The 20046-nt window shown below is 34.7% G+C and overlaps 1 protein-coding gene across 4 annotated transcripts in view; it reads right to left on the bottom strand.

Moving 5' to 3' along the window:
• Positions 1-20046, bottom strand: part of ATP11B (ATPase phospholipid transporting 11B (putative)) — a 118894-nt gene that overhangs the window by 62602 nt on the left and 36246 nt on the right. For all 4 annotated transcript variants that reach the window (XM_055568949.1, XM_055568948.1, XM_055568952.1 and 1 more), the window contains 10 exons: positions 18561-18668; positions 18244-18372; positions 17534-17637; positions 15176-15223; positions 12985-13049; positions 10368-10449; positions 5198-5348; positions 4162-4359; positions 1747-1989; positions 974-1149 (listed from right to left, as the gene is read on the bottom strand). In XM_055568949.1, coding sequence (XP_055424924.1) covers positions 974-1149; positions 1747-1989; positions 4162-4359; positions 5198-5348; positions 10368-10449; positions 12985-13049; positions 15176-15223; positions 17534-17637; positions 18244-18372; positions 18561-18668 — 1304 coding nt within the window. The remainder of the gene's footprint in view (positions 1-973; positions 1150-1746; positions 1990-4161; positions 4360-5197; positions 5349-10367; positions 10450-12984; positions 13050-15175; positions 15224-17533; positions 17638-18243; positions 18373-18560; positions 18669-20046) is intronic.

A 20046-nucleotide genomic window follows, 5' to 3' on the forward strand; every position in this document is an offset into this window, starting at 1 on the left:
GCTACTCACTGGAAAAGGCCCTGATGCTGGGAAAGATTGAAGGCAGAAGAAGAGGGCAACAGAGTATGAGATGGTTGGATGGCATCACTGAGTCAGTGGACATAAACTTGGGCAAACTCCAGGAGATGGTGAGAGACAGAAGGCCTGGCATGCTGCAGTCCATGGGGTTGCAAAGAGTTGGACACGACTGGGCAACTGAACAACATTTCATATTTTACAATATGACTTGAGTAAAAACATTTAAAATATAAGTTTAAGATGTATTAAAGTATTTCCTTTGAGAATATATAGCATTATTTTTAAGAACTTAAAGGATGAGAGTTGGTACAAAACAATACACACACAAGTATTTCTCACCACATATGTCATAGCAATCAGACAGTAGCTAGTGGTGCCTGGACCTACTACAACACTACTTCTGCTGTCACAGTAAAACTTGCCATCAGAAGACTGAAGGAATGGAAGGACCAGTAGAAGGGCCATTATTTGATAACACTGCTAGCCTATAATAAATGTGTTAAAATTTATGTAACAAAATTACTTTGGCTTGTTGTTAACTTTGGGTATGGGTATTCCACGATGGCTCAGCAGGTAAAGAATCTGCCTGCCAATGCAGCAGATGCAGGTTCGGTCCCTGGGTTGGGAAGATCCCTTGGAGGAGGAAATGGCAAACTACTCCAGTATTCTTTCCTGGGAAATCCCACAGACAGAGGAATCTGGCAGGCTACAGTCTGTAGGGTCACAAAGTCAGACAGGACTGAGCACACATGCAGAATGCAGTAGACTTTTAAAGAGATCTCTTCAAAATACGACTTAATGCAAGCTTGACAACAAAATTAACGACATTTCACATTCTTATGTAAAATATTTTTATGTGCTTTTTTGTCTGAGAATTTAAAAGTATTTTCTTGTATTTTCACACTTTTATTTAAAAGGTATTTTTCTGAAGATTTGAAAATTATACTTAAACTACCTTGCAGCAGCTTCCACGAGAGCCTTTTCATCTGGTGAAGATGCATAGTACTCCAACTGGGCAGGTGCAAAGCTGGACTGCCAGGGACCATCACCGATGCTATCAGTCTGAACACTGCTAATCTGCACAGTGTGACAGAGACTGACTGCTTTGAAGAAGAGATCATGTTCTTTAGTCTGCAGAAACATAATTAATATTCACAATAAAAATACCAATACCAAATAACATGTAGGAAACCAGAAACAAAATTCTAAAAAATACCATTAAATACAGTTTGTAATTTGATAAAGATGTAGAACAAGAGTGCTATAATCTTGAATTGCATAAGTAATAGCTAGCTGGCTGCTTCTGACTCCAAAGAGTTAAGACGTCATGTTTGCTTATGACCCTTTAACATCTGACTATCTTTTTAGTAGACATAACCAAATTGCAAGTAAAGGTAAAAACTATTTTGTGGCAGAACTGAGATGGAAAAGGTATTAAATAAATTTAAGCTCTGTTCCTTAACAAAGTCTTATTTACTTCAAGGCAGAAAGCGCGTTCCTTAACTTAGTCTCATTTAAACACCTAGAGAACTAAAGTAGATACATAATAAGTGACAATTTAAGTTGGCTTATGACTATAAATTCTCAATGCTGAACCAAAGTATAAACATTTCAAATGTGTATTTCTTGCCCCACTAACACTTAAAACATTTTCTCCTACAACTCACCAACTACAAAGAATTACTATTTCAAATGAAATTCCCATTTATTAACTTAAAAATTGCTTACTAGTTCAGTTCCATTTTCAGGACTGGTTCTAAAGGAGGAACCGGCTGCAAGATGGGATAAATTGTTAACATGGGATAAACTAGTAAGATAAGATAAGTTTCCTTCTGAAGAGTCTGGTGTTGGTCCTTCAGATACAAGTCTACCATTGATTTCTTGGTATTTTGTACCATTGATTGAACATTCCCGAAACTGCATCTCGTTTTCTGTCAGTGTACCAGTTTTGTCTGTAAACACATACTCCACCTAGAGATAGAAAAGAAAACAAACTTTTCTGTTCAGGGTCTTATATTAGACCAAAAAAAAAAAAAAAAAAAAAAGCTGCCCTCTGTCTCCTGATGTTGTTTACCTATTAACATTGATATACTCATGTTGAGAGTACAAATAATTAATGATGCCACGGAAACAGGGTAACACCAAACATTTAAAATTTATATACTTTTTTAAGTCTGTGGCATCTTTAGAGTTACGTTCATCTATAGAGGTGACTGATAGTTTTTGTTGAATCAACAGCAGAAATAGTTCCTGGTCAGGGAACTATATTCCACATGCTGCAACTGGAAGAGCTTATCCTGCATGCCCCCACATGCTGAAACCAAGACCCATCAGCCAAATAAATAAATTCAAATAACACACAAAAACCAGCTGCAGTACTTCTGATGGCCACTTCTACAAGTATACTTTAGGTCTTTTTCAAGATAAAGTGCCATATTTATTGTAGTACTTATTTATTGTATTTACCATATTTATTGTATTTAATAATTTAGCAAGTACTGTTGTCATCAGGTTCCTCTCTTTTCATTTTAAATGTATTACTGACAAAGTTTATGTTATACCCCAATCCCATTTTCCCATAAACCCTGTGGTTTTTAGTAAGTAATTTTGCACAGCACAGTGATTTTTAGTAATGGATATGTCACATTACAGCAGAACTGATGAACTAAGATCCTGCAAACCACAGGGCACAGCCAAACAAACACACTGTTCTGATATACTATAATATTAGAAATTTAAAATATTATCATAGAAATAAACCAAAAGATAGGTGGAAAGATAAAAGTGCATGACTTCTCCCTGAAACCGTATTATAAAAACACGGAAACGAAAATTCAAAGAGAATTAGGAAATTAGGATAAATGGTCTGACACCCAAATTAATAAATTTCAGAAATAAAATTCCACAAAACAGAAACAGACTTGTTACTAAAGAAATAAGGAAAATTCCTTGAAGTGAAGGACATGTTTTAGATTAAGAGGACTCGGAGTTCTTTGCCCAAAGGGAGTAAAAAAAGACACCAAGGTGTATCATCATAAAATTTCAGATTCATTGCACAAAGAGAAGATTGTAAACATTAACACTTCCAGAAACAAAACAACAGATCACATAGAAAAACTGAGACTCAGAATAGGATTGGATTTCTCATAGAAACACTGGAAGCCAGAAAAAAAATGGAGAACTGCTTTTGAAAATATTGAGGAAAAATAATTCCCAACCTGGGATGTGTTACCCAGCTAAATTATTAATCAAGTGTAAGAAGGGAATAAAGATATTTTTAGACATGCAAAAACTCAAAATATATCCATCTTATGCATCCTTTCAGAAGAAGTTATTAGAAGATGTGGTCCACCAAAATAAGAGAATAAGCAACAGGTGGGAAGACATGGGAAGCAGAGGGCAGGAAATTTAAAACAGATGGGAGACAAGGGAAATTCTAGGGTGATGGAAAAGGAAGTCCAGGGTGACAGCTGAGAAGCTGGCCCAGAAAGAAGTCCAAATTGAAGCAGAAAAATGAAAGGCTTCAAACGAGAAAGCGAGCAACAGAATAAAAAAGAGAAAGGAAATCCTAGATTACCTGCTGTGTTTGAATATGTGAGAGATGGTTCATACACTCGTCAGATTTGTTTGTGGTAAATGAAAATTAAGAGAATGGAAAAATAGAACAATTAAGTCTAACAAAACCAAAATACATAAGAAAAATGTAATTATAGTACTACACAGCACACAGAGAGAACTAGGAGTTAATAAACTATAACAAAACAGTTCTAATAATATCAGTAAGTGAATATTTATTAAATCCCAAATTGTGATTTAACAATATTGGGGAGCTATGGAGAGGCAAAGTGGGTATATGTCTGGGGATGTGTGTAGAAGGAATAGTGTAAGGGTTATATCTTTATATTTCATAGTAAATAATGTCTCAACTTTAAAAATCCAGAAAGAATACCATATAAAAATACAATGCTAAATAATGAAGAATAGTTTAAGATTTCAAAATGGGAAACAAGAAACAAGGTGTGGAGCAAAGAAAGTGGGGCTGTTTTTTAGTATAAGTTTTGTAATATTTAGTTTTATTAGTTTTTGTACATTTATTGTTTTGATAAAAATAGCAAATTAGAAAAACAAAAGGATCATTTTTACCTGTCCAAGTTCTTCATTCAGATCAGAAGTATTGACTTGAGCTTTCTCATCTGATTCCTCATGATAGAGATCAAGATCCCAGCCAATAAAAAATGATCCAAGAAATTTTTGCAGTTCCACTGTCACATATAATGAAATTGGAATGATGAAATTGTAGAGTACCAAAAACGCAAGGAAATCTGAAATAAATTTCAGAATCTGTGGGAAAAAAATGATTTTTGGTAAGAAAAAATATGAGAATTTCTTTATCATCACTGAAGAAAATAATCGGTTTCACATTTAAATAGACTATTAACTATCTTCTGAAACAGAATAGCCTCATGAATTGAAATTCATTTACTGAATTGTCCTTTCAACACATTTATTGCTCTTTAGAATCTTAAAGAGAAAGAAAAAAAGATTAAAACCAAATTACTTAATTTGTTACTTTCTGTGCCTGTGCGCAAGCCTGTGCCCAGCTGCTCAGTCAGGTCTGACTCTGCAACACCATGGACTGTAGCCCGTCAAGCTCTCCTGTCCATGTAATTTTCTAGACAAGAACGCGTTGCCATTCTTGTCAGTCACGGGATCTTCCTGACCCAGGGACTGAACCCGCGTATCCTGCATCACAGGCAGAGATTCTTAACCACTGAGCCACTGGGGAAGCCCAGTGAATTACTCTGATAGAAATGAAAATTAATTAATTTACTCTTTAGTTACAATCTATAATAAACAGTAAATGGAATGAAAATTTCAATATCTAGTACTGAAGTGGAATGCCAATACAGATAATCTAAATTTTTGTGATCTTCTTTAACCATTCAAATTATGTCATAGGGAATATAATTGCTTATGTCCTAAAATGTAAAAAGCATACCAGTACAAACATGTTGGCTATTCTTCACATGCAATATCCTTTTGATATCCTTCAACAATAATACTTTTAGGGGATGACACGGATAACTCCTATCAGAAGTCACTACAAAGCATTAAAAGATATAAAATTTCTGAAGAATAAAATTTTCTTTATAACAGAGTCAAGAACATCATAAAATACCTTACTACTATTTCTTTGATGTTCTGTTTTTTGGTTATACCAAGGTTCATCCCATTTTTCTTCAGCTTGCCATGTATATTTCAAGATAGTACTGATGATGGCTTCAGAAATAAGGATTATTAGATAAATTATCAAAAATGTATTCATTGACCTGAAATGAAAAAAAGAGAATATAAAATGTATCAATAACATGTTACTATACTCATTTGTTTGGAAATTATTATTGGTATTAAATAAGACATTAAATATATAAGATATTATGATAGCTATCTAAATGACACAATTTATGACCATTCAATTAAATCTATTTACTAGAAATAAAAGAACAGATACATACGATTACAAACATATTTACTATAGCTAAGCTACTGTTCAAAATACTTATAGTAAATGACAGTTTTGGCCACTTATTTTGCTGTAAATAATTATCAAAAGATTTTCTACATTTTCAGGACCTATCTTACTTTATGTGCAAACATAATTAATATTTGTATAGCACTGATATTTTATAGAACTTCTGTCACATCCACTAACTTGTCTTATGTTAAACAAAAAACAAGCTTGTCTAATATTTATAAAAACCTGTGAGGAAGAGATTGCATCCTTTTTAAAGATGGTGACCAAAACTAAAAAATCGTTCTGTAGATTTCCCAAAATCATACAAGTCATGAATTGACTTTAAAATTCCTCTTCTTTTCACTGGGCAAGCTTAATATTTTATCTCTAAAGTCCTTCATCAACATTCTGTTCTTTTCAGCATGCGGATTTTATATGGATTTTGTTAGGTGTACACCTAGGTACTTCTTTGGGAGTGGTGACTGCAAATGGTATAATTTAAATTTCAATTTCTGTCATTGGTGTTTCTTTTTCAATGTCATTATTTAGTGCTGTGACAGTTAATTTTATGTGTTGATTTGACCAGGCTAACCAGAGAGCTGGTAAAACATTGTTTCTGGATGTGTTTGTGAGGGTGTCTCTGGAAGAAGAGATAGTTAGTTCCACAGACTTAGTAAAGACATATGCCCTCACCAATATAGCAATTAGTCACTCAGTCATGTCTGACTTTTTGCAAGCCCATAGACTGTAGTCTGCCAGGCTCCTCTGTCCATGTCCATGGAATTCTCCAGGCAAAAATACTGGAGTGGGTAACCATTCCCTTCTCCACGGCATCTTCCTGACCTAGTGATCAAACATGGGTCTCCTGCACTGCAGGCAGACTCTTTACTGTCTGAGCCACCAGGAAAGCCCCAATATAGGCAGGCATCATCCAATTCATTGAGGGCTCAAATGGAACAACAACAACAACAAGAAGAAAAGGCGAAGGAAGGGGAAATTCTGTCTCTTCTTGATTAGGGACATCAGAGCTGCTGGTTCTTAGGACTTTGGATTTGGGCTAAATTATACCACCGAGTTTCCTGGGTCTCTATCTTGCATTTGGCCGACTGAGACTTCATGGGCTCCACAACCACGTGAGCCAATTCCTATAATAAATCTCCCCCTATATGTAACTTAGGTATAAACTACTGGCTTAGTTTCTCTAAAGAATCCTAATACAAGTATTATACATCTTCTTCTCAGCACTGCTATAGCTACATTCTACAAAATGTGATTGTTGTATTTGCATTAATTTCTAGGTATTTACAAATTTTTTCTTTGAAATTTCCTATTTGACCCACAGATTACTTAGAAGTGCTTCAGCTGCTCCATATCTGCCAATACTTGGAACCTTCAGTTTCCATTTTTACCACTTCAATAAGTGCGTCTTGGTATCTCTTTGTAGTTCTACTTTCTCTTGTGACTAATGATATACACTTTTCCATGTGCCTGTTGGCCACATGTATATTCTCCTTTGTGAAATATCTATTCATATCTTACCTATTTTTTTCACTGGGCTGTTTTTATTATAAACATATAGGAGTTTTTAATATATCATTATATATTCTGAATACAAGTTCTTTGTAAGATAGATCTTGTGAATATCTTCTCCCAGTTTGTGGCTTATTTGTTCATTTCTTAATTGTGTAGTCTGATGAGAAGTTTTTAACTTTGAGGAAGTCCAGTTTATCAATTTTTCCTTTTATTTATGCTATTTGTGTTCTAAAAAATACTTAGTTATCTCCAGGTTGTAAAGATATCTTCCAAAGTTTTCTTCTAAAAGTTTCATTGTTTTAGCTTTTATGTTTAGATCTATGATCCACCCTAAAAATTTTTTTGGTGTACAGTGTAAGGCAGGAGTTGAAGTTTATTATTTTTTTTCCCATTTGAATATCCAATTGTTGTTACATCATTTGTTGAAAAGACTTTTTCCTCACTGAATTCACTTAATGCTTTAGTTGAAAATCACCATTTCTCAATTCTCTATATTTTAACTTACTGAACTATCTTTTCATGCTAAAATCATACAAAACTTACTGTAGCTTTATATTGTCTTGAAATGAGGCAATGCAAATCTTTTTAAGTTTTCTCTCTTCTACCGCTTCTTTTCCCTTTGATCCTTCGATCTAGGTATGCTGCTGCTGCTAAGTCACTTCAGTTGTGTCCGATCTAGGTATAGATTTACCTATTTTAATATTTGCAAAGAAGCAACTTTTGGCTCTTAATTTTGTCTATTGCTTGTTTTTTATTCTGTTGTTTAAAGCCTGCATTTTAAATATTTCTTCTCTTTATTCTCAGATTGGGTTTAATTGCTTCTTTTTATCCAGTGATTTGGGTAGAATTTATGTGCCTGTTTTGGAGTTCATTCCCTTAAATGATTTTTCCCTTTTTAGCTGCTCCTTCAGCTTTGAACTTTGTCCTCTAACGTCTACACACGATAAAGCTCAGGCTCTCTCATAGCCTGTGCAGCAGCACGGTAAGTAAAAAGGGCCCTCAGGTAAAAAGCTGCACTCCCCCTTGTCGCTGCTGTCATTTTTCAGGAGTAGACTCCTTGCCAGTTTCTGTTTTTGATCACTTTCCAATGCTTTCAAATACTTGTTTATTAATATTCTGCCCAGATTTTATAATTCTTTTCTGTAGGAGGTTTAGTCCGCTCAAGTGGTTCCATTATTATTCAACAGTTTTTATTTTAAAATCATTATTTTAGCATCTACAATATGCCAAATATTGTGCAAAATGCTACATGTATACATAAATGTTAGAAAGCATCCATTCCTCTTTGACATTGATCTTAATATTTGGAGGGGTGGTTTCCTGGTGGTCCTCAGTAGTTAGGACTCTGAGCTTTCAGTGTTGTGAGCCCAGGTTCAATCCCTGGTTGGAGAACTAATATTCCACATGCTGTATGGCATGGCCAAAATATATACATATACTATATATATATATATATATTTGCATCTCCTTAAAATATATACATATATATATATATTTGCAGGCAAGGGACACAAAAGCAAAAAGGGACTATATCAAACTAAAAAGCTTTTGCACAGTGAAGGAAACTATCAATAAAACAAAAAAGCAGCCCACCTAATGAGAGAAAACTTTACAAATAATATATCTGACAAGAGGTTAATATCCAAAATATATAAAAATTCATACAACCTAACATCAGAAAAACAATCAGATTAAAAACCTGGCAAAAGATCTAATTGGACATTTTCCCAAATCATCAGGGAAATGCAAATCAAATCACGAGATACCACCTCATATCTGTCCAAATGACTATCATCAAAAATACAATGAATGACAAGTATTGGTAAGGATGTGGAAAAAAGGGAATTCTAATACACCAATTAGAAAACAGTGAGAGATTTAATTTTGGGGGGCTCCAAAATCACTGAAGATGGTGACTGCAGCCATGAAATTAAAAGACACTTGCTCCTTGGAAGAAAAGCTATGACCAACCTAGACAGCATGTTAAAAAGCAGACATTACTTTGCCAACAAAGGTCCATCTAGTCAAAGCTATGGTTTCCAGCAGTCATGTATGGATGTGAGAGTTGGACTATAAAAAAAGCTGAGTGCCAAAGAATTGATGCTTTTGAACTGTGGTGTTGGAGAAGACTCTTGGGAGTCCCCTGCACTGCAAGGAGATCCAACCAGTTCATCGTAAAGGAAATCAGTCCAGAATATTCACTGGAAGGACTGATGTGGTAACTCCAATAATTTGGCCACCTGATAAGAACTGACTCACTGGAAAAGACCCTGATGCTGGGAAAGACTGAAGACAGGAGGAGAAGGGGATGACAGAGGATGAGATGGTTGGATGGCATCACTGATTCGATGGACATGAGTTTGAGTAAGCTCCGGGAGTTGGTGATGGACAGGGAAGCCTGGCGTGCTGCAGTCCATGGGGTTGCAAAGAGTCGGACACGACCGAGTGACTGAACTGAACTGAATACACTAATGGTGAGACTGTAAATAGGTGTAGCCACTATGGAAAACAATACGGAGCTTCCTCAAAAAAGGTCAACACAGAACTGCCATATGGTCCAGCAACTTCCCTTTTGTGTATTTACTCAAAGAAAACAAAAGCACTAGTTTGAAAAGATATATGCACCCAATGTTCACTGTAGCATTATCTACAATAGCCAAGATATGGAAGCAACCTCAGTGTCCACCAATAGATGAATGGATAAAAAAGATGTGGTATATATACACACAGTGGAATATTACTCAGCCATAAAAAAATGAAATATTGCCATCAGTGACATGGATGAATCTAAAGCGTATTATACTAAGTCAGACAGAGAAAGACAAATATCATATGATCTTACTTATATGTGGAATCTAAAAAAACAAAATGAAAACAGACTCATAGATATAAATAGGTGGTTGGCCTGACAGGATTGGGGGAATGGGTAAAATTGGTGAAAGGGATTAAGAGGTACAAACCTTTGGTTATAAAATAAATGACATGAGGATGTAATATCTGTATAAGGAATATGGTCAATAATATTGCAGTAACTTTGTATGGGGACAGACAATTACTAGTCTCATTGTATCATTTCATAATTGATACAAATGTCAAATCACCACATACTACACCTGAAACTAATATTATTCATCAACTGTATGTCAATAAATCAGAATTGAAAAAAAATGAGAAACTCTCCCTATTCTCAAGGATACCATCTTTTGTTGACTTGAAACATATATTTATACCACATATTTTATACATATATAATATCCATATCAACAGTCCTATTTATGTGTAAATAAAATAGTTTTCTTACTTTTCTACTGCAGATCGTTTCTGCGATTTGCTCTTGTAATTTAATGCCATCTTAGTTTCCATTCCAGTATATACAGCAACACCTGAAAAACAAAACAGTCTTAAACTAATCCTCCACCATGTTTCACAAAAGGAATGTACTCACTAGCATGAAAGCAACTTAAAAAATGTATCAACTGACAGTTGTTAGAATTCGGCTTTCAAGTCCTGGAGGTTTTTGGGAAACTCCAGTCATTCAGCCTGCTGATTGAGAAAGCCATATAGATTCTGTTCCTGAATGATAACTGAGACATTTGAATGAAAGCGGTATTGCTGGAGTTGGAACTGATGGGGCAAAGATTTGGAAAGATAAAGATAGCAGAGAATGCCATTACAGATACATCAAATAGTGTACTAACTACAGGGCAAAGACAGAAATGGAAAAGCACTTTCTATTAGGTTCCAACAATGGACTGGGGTCAGTTTGAAAGGCCTTGAATGCCAGGATCTGGAGTCTAGACATAATCTCATAAGCAATGGAAAGATAATATGGTAATCTGTCACAGTAAATGAAGTAAATACAAGGAAACTGCTATTCTAAAAACATGTGCCTATGAGAAAGACTCTGAGATGAGAAAGAACGACAGTAATAATGGGACTAAAACTGGGAAGAGCAGTCTTAAAATTAGGTAAGAGTAGTCTTATTAAAAAAAACAAAAACAAAAACAAACTTTGGAGTTAGAGCTTTGTTTGAATGCTAGCTCTGCCACTTAGTTCTGCAACCTTGAGCAAGTTATTTAATCTTTCCGAGTCTCAATTTCTCCATCTTTAAATGGGAAAAAATAACCTCATTAAAACTGTTGCAAGGTTGTGTGACAAATTAGCAAAATACCTAGAAACAGAAAAACGATCAATAAATGTTTCTGCCTATTCCTAAGCAGTATGATGTGAGGAACAATATTCATCATGCTCTCTTCCTAAAGATCTGTGCTGGAATTTTCACTATTAGAATTATTCCTTAAAGGCAGAGATTACAACTCAAATGATAAAGGGCACCAAAATTATAGAAATGTGAGAAATCAGACAGAATGGTACAACACAGAGAGGCGGTGCTTAGGAAAACAGCAGCAAATTCATCTAAAGGAATACACATATTTATGTGTAAATAAATTTAAATTCATTTAAATTTCCTAAAGTTTAAGACTGTGAAAGGTATTACCGCTAGAGAGGTGTTAAAATACAGCATTATATGAGAGGGCCTAAAAGTCCTGGAGGTTTCTTTGGACTTTTTAAACCATAAAACTTTACTATGGTTTCCTTTTTTAAATTGTGGCAGAATACACGTAACATACAATTTACCATTTTAATTCAGAGGTACTTAGTTACATTCACAATGTTGTGCAACCATCCTAAGAATATTTAACGCCCCCCTCCTCCCAAAAAAAACCCTGAACCCATTAGGCAATCATTTCCCATTCCCCTACCCAGCTCCTGGGAACCACTAATCTAGTTTCTATCTCTATGAATTTACTTATTTTGGGCTTTTAAAATAAATGGAATCATACAACATGTGGCCTTTTCTGTTTGATTTCACTCAGCATAATGTTTTCAAAGTTTATGTTGCAGCATTTATCAGTACTGCATTTCATATAGGGGAATAATATTCCATTAGTTGGACAGCCTACATTTTGTTTATCCACTCATTAGTCGATAGACATTTGGGCAGTTCCTACCCTTTGGGCTATTGTAAACAGTGCTGCTATGAACATTCTCATACAAGCCTTTGAGCACCTGTCTTCAGTTCTTTAAGGTATATATCTAGAAGTAGAATTGCCAGGTGATATGTTTATAATTCTATGTTTAACTTATTGAGGAACTGCCAAACTATTTTCCACAGCAGCTGGAACATTCTACTCCTACCAGCAATGTATGAGAGTTCCAATCTCTCCATATTTTGGTCACACTCATTACTCTTTTTAAAAAATTATGGATTTCTTTATCAGAGAGCCTAACACTGAGAGATAAGATATAGTACAGTTAAAAGAAAACAAAAGAATGAGAAAGAAGAGCTCAAAAGCTAACGGCCATTCCTTAAAGGTGAGGAGCTAGTTGACAGCTAAAGGTTATCATTAACTTCACAATTTAACTAGAGTTGACTCAGAGCATAGTGAATTGAGATCTCCAATGTAAGAACACTATTTATTTATCCTTTTAATCCAGTCAGTGTATGTAAAAACAGCATCTGATATACAGTCACAGATAGTAAGAATTTGCTAAAGGAATAAATGAGCTAGCAGTTTTAACAATCCAATCTGACTATAATGGAATAATACAAGTGGTTTATTGTACCATGGTGCCAGATTATATAGTTCTCAACACCATTAATACAAATGCCAGAATTATCTTCTTAGCACGAAGTATTCACAAAGAAAATATAACAGCAAGGTTCCAATCTATTATTCAAAAGTCAGAATTAAGAAAAAATGTAACACAAAATTATATTAACACAATCTTTGAAAGAAAATTATCACAGACAATAAATTATCTAACCAAAATAACACAAATGCTGTGCTTTCAAAAATACTTCATATAAAGTATCAAAACAAATCTATTATTAAAATTTTTCAATATATACAAACCAAAAATTTCTTTTGTGTTTTTTAATCTGGCTCCACGAAGCAAGAGACTCTCTGGCCCCAGAGGTCTAGGGGGAAAAATAACCAAAAGCATTAAATTTATTAAAAATTCAAGTAAAATTTAAATGGCATCTTTAGCAGACAGAAGGGACTCAAAGCTATACTTACAACAATGCTTTCACATAAAACCAAAATCTCAGCTAGTATAAAGCTGTCTAGGTCAATCATGATGTTAGTTACTGTAACAACAAATATGTGCTTTAGCATTTCAGTCATTTTAAGGTCAATGACTCAGAAGTAAGATTATGCCTGTAGATATCATCAGAAAGCCACTAGTTTTAGAAGTTTAGACATAAAACAAAACCAAAAAATTAAGTGATAACTTAAAAATGTTTTACAGAGGATGAAATTTTAAAATTTTGACCAAAATCAATAAACAGTTTTCAAAGGGAAAATACAGATTTAAAATGCAATGTAAACAGGTTGCGTGAAGAAAAAAAGCAATGTAAACATAAATTGTATTATGATTTGTGTATTACTGCATGTTTTCTGCACAATTAAAATTATACTAGGTTACAAATGATAGCATAGTAAGTGAGTTAGTATTTTTTTTAGGCAAGATGAACACTGCAACTTGACTACTTGCATTGCATACTTCTTGAAGCATGGGGTTCTTCTTGCTGTTTGAATTTCTCTCCATAATGGAGATATAAAACGAGAAGAAATAACTAGAAAGGAAAATTGTATTTTCTTAGTGATAGCAAATGATAACTCTGTTATGGATGGACTAAAAAGCTTTAATTTTGTTGATATTCCTTATCATAAGGCTTTTCTGAAATATACATACAAGGTTATCCGAATTAAACAGAATTTGAACCAATTCTGAAGAGGTCTATAAACCCAAACACTAAAAAAAATCCAATGAATACAGGGGTCAGGTGTTTGGCTATGTATAACAAGTATGGTTTTATTAGATCATATATTTGGAACACAATGAATGGATATTCCAAAATCAATTATTCAGGAGACTTTTTTATTACTTTTTTTATTACAGTTCTTTTTCATTTGGTTCCAACAATGAATAGAAAAACTTTGAGCTCAAGTTGGCATATAAAATTAGGATATAATGGTAGAAAGCCTCAAATTAAAAAATTCATTAGTTCACTCTGGTTGCTTCAGCAAAGAACAAGGCTCTCTTAAAAAACAAACAAACAAAAAAACCCAAAACATTCTCCTTGCTAACATTAATTGCTCTTTTACTTTACCAGCCACAATATCTTAATGCGAGTCATACTATGTATCCACACAAGCATTCCATTATGTCACTATAGAAATCAAAATAAAACCCAGTCATTGTTGTTCAGCAGGGGTCCCTAAATTTACAAAGACCTTGTTACGAGTTCACTGAACGTGCCCCTATGTTAACTTTTATTAAAAATGTGAATTCATCCTGATGCATATTTTTGGTGGCTTGTCTTGAGGATTTTATTAAAACAAACTCTCAGTTCTTTATGTTAGTATCTTATTTTATGCAGCCAGTATAAACTGAACATCTCCAGAAAATAGGTGGAATGCTAATCAGACGTTCAAGGGTTGATTCCAAGATTTATTCTAAATTCAGCTTTGCGGTCATGCGTAACAATGTAATCTCACCCTATCATAAAATCTTTGAAATGACAAGAAGTTTTTCATGTAGGTACCAGAAATTAACCTGAATATTGAGGGAAAACAAACCAAAACAACCAAGCAACCAAACAGAAGAGTAAAGAAGTTCTAGATTGCCCAGTACTCTAGTTTGTGAGGAATGATTTTGAAGTGAAGACCATAAGACATTTTTTGTATTCTAGACTTAGGTGGTGGTAGTTTAGATGTGTAAGAAGAATGTGAACAGGAACCACTGTTTCCTTTATGTTATTATCTCATATTATTAATACTACCTAATATTATTAGACAAAGAAATACTAGTACACCAATAATCTTACTAACTTATTTTAATGTTATTTCACGGTATTTGCTTCATCCTCATCTCATTTGCTGCTGCTGGAAATTTGCTAGAAGATGAAACGTTAAATGTTTTCAACTCTTTTTCATGATCCCATTGCTTACTTATCTAATCTCCCTTTAACTTGAGTTTAGTCCCTCCCCGAAACAATTTTCACTTAAAAGTGATTGGATAATGCAAATTTATTCTTACCTTACAATTTCTTCCATTTGTTGAGTTATTGTCATTCGTCCCATGAATCTATCAAAGAATTCATCATGTTACAAAAAAATGAATATTACATTTATGACATCAATAGGCAGAAAATTTCAAGAAAGTTTTGGTACTATTCTTATACATGAAACAAAACCAGTCTTTTGCATGTATGGATGATCCAATATTCATACTAGAAATTACAAAGGTAAATCAGTCACTAAGCTTTAAAAAATTAGTATTCTTAGATTCTCAGGGAGTGATCAGTGGTGCTGTTTTCCCTCTCATGCTCTTCTGCTTCATCCCGTTCCATTTGTGGAGGAGCAGTTTAAAGCCTTCCCCCACCAAGCAGTGCACTCCCTGCCATCCCCTGCATGCTTTTCCTGGGCTTTGCAGATGATGTACAAATATGTGCTGGTGCCATAAGCTGTTGTTGCTGCCCACAGCTGTCTCACTAGCTCTCCTCATGGTTTATTTCACCCACTTTTGCCATCAAAATTGTAGCAGGAATTAATGGCCTAGAGGCTGGCCAGTTGCTAGTCACTTCTGCTTCCATCATTGTCTTCAACCTCCTAGTGGAGCTGGAAGGTGATTACTGGGACAATTATGTCTTTTCCTTTAACTTTATGCCTTTTTTTCCTACTGTCATGGGGCTGCTCTACCATAACGAGTAGCAGAGAGCCTCTGGCCAGTGACAGTGCACCAGAATGAGAGTGACGACAGTGCCTCCATGGAGTGTGACAACATGACCCTCATCCACGTGCTACTTAGTCTTTGGGCCCATGAGTGAGGGAAACCTCACCCTGCTTCTGCTGCTGCTACAGGTCATGGGTGATGCTGTCACCTTCTTCATTCTGACCAGCTGTCCAACTCCTTCGTGTCAGAGTCCCCTGATCCACTGCGTTTTGATTCACAGCCTCCAGGGTTTCTAACTCTGGCTGACCCCTTCTGGACCAGGACTGCTTCCCAGCCCAGGCCTCTCCCATCCTTCATTCTCCAACAGATTGTGACCTCAGTATCTCGTTCCCCTTGTGACTACTGACATCCTGGGCCTTTCTTGCCCTCTAAAAACTACTGCTTGGACTCTGCCTATGGCTTTCTTGAATTTGCCACTCTCCTTCTCCATTCTGTTTTGCAGCCTCCTAAGGCAGAATACTGTAATTTTTATGCAATTATCCACAGCTCTGACACTCAAGGAGTATGTTGGGCCTGGGAATAGAACCCTGGTTGGGGATAGGCATACAAGTTCAAAGATGACTTGACATTTGGCTATAAATCATGTATTCTGATTAAGAGCAGACCTGGGGGTCAGGTGCTCCCAGTGGTGACAATAAAATGTTGTATTTCTTATTTTAAAAAGCTTTTTTAAACTTTCTCCCCATTTTTCAAATAAGGCAAAACCACTCAAAGCATTAGTCACATTTGATCTCATTATTAATCTTATGCTTTCTTAATGCTGCATCATTTTCTAGTTTTCAACAATCTTTTTATAATTCATCCTTTTCTGAGACTTAGAAATAACAGCAATATAGAACTCAAAGCACTGAATTCTTCACAGTTAAATCTATCTTATAATTTAAATGCACAGAACTTCAAATTTTTATAGTTAAGTGGAAAATTCCACATTGTTTTTGTTTTTGATGAAAATGTAACGTTTTTATACCACATAGAGAAAATTCCATTATAAATATATGGATCCAGAGCAAAGATATGTAAGAGATCTGAAAAAGCCAATGACTAATGATAACATCTTAAGCCAACAAATGCAGAGAATGACAAAAAGCTGAGGTCAATTTTTACAATGTGGTTGTGATTGTTACTCTTACCCGTTTTTGAGTAAAAATGAGTAGTTTTCTCATGGAAGTTTTTAATAATGAAAGTTGTTTCCATTTCATAGATGGCAATAATTAGCATATAGCTCACTGAAAGATGACTTACAGTGTTAAAATGAGTTAGTTCCTAACGAACACAAAGACATGGCCCTTCATGGAGCACATATACACATGTGCCTGAGTGCATATATATACACACACACCATTAGATTATTTTCTTCTAAGGAAATAACTTTATTTCCCTCATAACTACTATTGTTATAATGTTTACTGCTATTGTTATAAAGCCAGTTCACACCAAAGTAGAAGATAATAGGGAGAAACATGTGAATAAAAGCACAGCTTTTAATACTTCAGCTTAGAATTCTGCCAAATTCTGCTTTTAGCTTTGCCCGCATTTAATTGATTTCCCACCTTGCTCCCCCCAATGATGTTTTCAAACAGCTATTTCATTGCATGTTTATAACTGTAAAAAATGAGATCTGTAAACAGACTTAAGATGAATACGGTGACTATCACATCATACCTGTACAAGTCCGCTTCTGGTTGCTGACATTCTACCACAGCTATAAGAGTGTCCAAATTGGCAACTGTCTGTAATACTGCTGTTTCTGGAACTGCCACATGTGTCTGAAAAAAAGAAAAGTTAAAGCCCACAGTTTTGAGATCTAAATGGGACCTTAGACATCATTTATTTCAAATCTCTTTTACAAATGAAATCATAGCATTCTGTACTTGAGATCACTAAGCTAGATGGCAGAAGAGAAGAGAAAGAAGAATGTAAAGTAACAAGCAGTAAAAAGAGCTACTGTGACTATCGGTCTACAAAGGGCATTTGCATACAAGGAAATTAAGTCTGTAAGTGTGTTAATAGTTATCACTGCTCAAAGTTTACTGCAAATACATTTAATAGGTAGAAAAAAGTGAATCAAGTAAAATCTCTGATTGTACTTTGAAAATTGAGAAAAATTTAAATGTGCCGCTATTTAAAAAAGCACCAGTATATTGAAAGATTATAGTTTCTCCAAAGCACTTTTTACTTTTCTTAACTTGCTTAAACCATGTGAGGCTAACCTTGAAGTAAAATGTATACTTTCATGAAGTAATTAATAGTAATTTAAAACATTTCTCCTTTATCAGGTCAAACTTTATTACCTTAACCAAAGGAAAATATCACTATAATCCAGAGATGTTTTGTTCACTAAGAGCCACACTCAAACATACACATGTACAAACCTTCAGGTTAGTTTCTCCATCCAAACTAGCAGTTGTAACGTGACAAGAACCATCAAGTCGATCTGAGGACAGAAGCACCAAATCTGCAGGGAAAATTTCATTTTTGGCTACTCGAACAATATCACCCACCTATGAAGAATTTGGGGGAAAAGTGAATATACAGATTTTAAAAGGCAGGACTTATTTTTATTGCGTTCTAAACAAGTGGTCTACTGCAATATTTTAATGTAGGAAAGCAGACTTTAACTAAAATATAATCAGATTAGAATTTTTGCTTTTAATATATAATTGATTTCTATTATTTATTAAATGCATACCCGAATATTTTTTGATCTAGTTGTTACAAGGCCACCACTTCGAACAACATAAACAGGAGCTCCATTTACTTCATTATCTGAGATATGTCTTAGCCAATCTTCATAACCCTGTAAGCATCAAAAGAATAAAAAAAGCCCCTCTTAGTATAATTAGAAGATGTGTGTGTGTGTGTGTGTGTTGGTCACTCAGTTGTGTAATTAGAAGATGTGTGTGTGTGTGTTGGTCGCTCAGTTGTGTCCGACTCGCCTGCCAGGTGTCTCTGTCCATGGAATTCTCCAGGCAAGAGTACTGGAGTGGATTGCCATTCCCTTCCCCAGAGATACTTTTTATCAAATGAGAAAGGGAAACATAATTTCCCCCAAACATTTCATTCATTAGAACCATGTTAGACTACTTTGGCATTCATTACTACTAGAAACACTCTCTTCACTTGGTTTTCATCACACACATGTTCCTGGTTTTCATAGTACCTCTTCAGTTACTTCTTCTCAGTTTACTATGGGAGGCTCCTTCTATATCATCTTAAAGGGCCCTTTTTTCACCCTTCTCTTACTTCCTACTACCCGATTTCTTCATCCCTGTGTCTTCAAAAACTTCTGAAATTTCTATCTCCAGCCTGTATTTCCAGACTCTAATAAACTTAAATATCCAAATGCATTCTTAATATTTCCATTTTGATGTCTCATAAATAACATTAAACATTTCAAAACTAAACTGATGATGTTATCCTTAAAATCTGCTGCATTTCCAATGTCTCCCATCTTGACAAATGACTCACTTTGGAAAGAGACATGTTGTAAGTTATTATTATTATATTAAACTCACTCCTTTGGAAGATATATTATAAATTCACCAACATCTTTTCAACTTAGTTACAGCATCATATTCCAACTAAATCCACTCTTTATTTGGCTAAATTTATACTGGGAAACCAAGGAAAGAAGTATTTCAACATTTAACACTTTCTTAAAAATATTCAAGAGGTTCATTCATTCATCTATCAAATATTTATTTCATGTCAAAAATGTGCATAACCTTGTTCTGGTCACTGGTAACAAACTGATAATATAAAACAAAGTATCTGCCCTCAGAGAACTAAACATTCAAATGAAGATGACAGACAACCTAAAACAAGCATTTATTCAACAGAATAGGTAGTGAATGAGAAATGATATAAGCAAAAAGACCAGAGTAGTGAATGAGACAGTGACACAGAGGTCAGAAACGCTTAAGGTGTCCAAGAGGAAATAGTTGTATTTGCAAGCACAAATTGTTTTCTGTGTGTGTCTGAGGTTCAGAGCATAGTTTCAGGATACATGTAAATTTAGACCCGCTAGACTTGATGAAATCACCAAAGAAGAAATTATATATAAAAAAGAAGTCCAAGGGACAAATATTTGTTACTTTGATGCAATAAATGACATCTAAAAAACCAAATGAATATGTAATTGTATTAAGTGATCTGGATGCTTACTGACTTAAATC

Source organism: Bubalus kerabau, chromosome 2 (assembly GCF_029407905.1).
Source record: "Bubalus kerabau isolate K-KA32 ecotype Philippines breed swamp buffalo chromosome 2, PCC_UOA_SB_1v2, whole genome shotgun sequence".
In the NCBI taxonomy this organism is placed as follows: domain Eukaryota; kingdom Metazoa; phylum Chordata; class Mammalia; order Artiodactyla; family Bovidae; genus Bubalus; species Bubalus kerabau.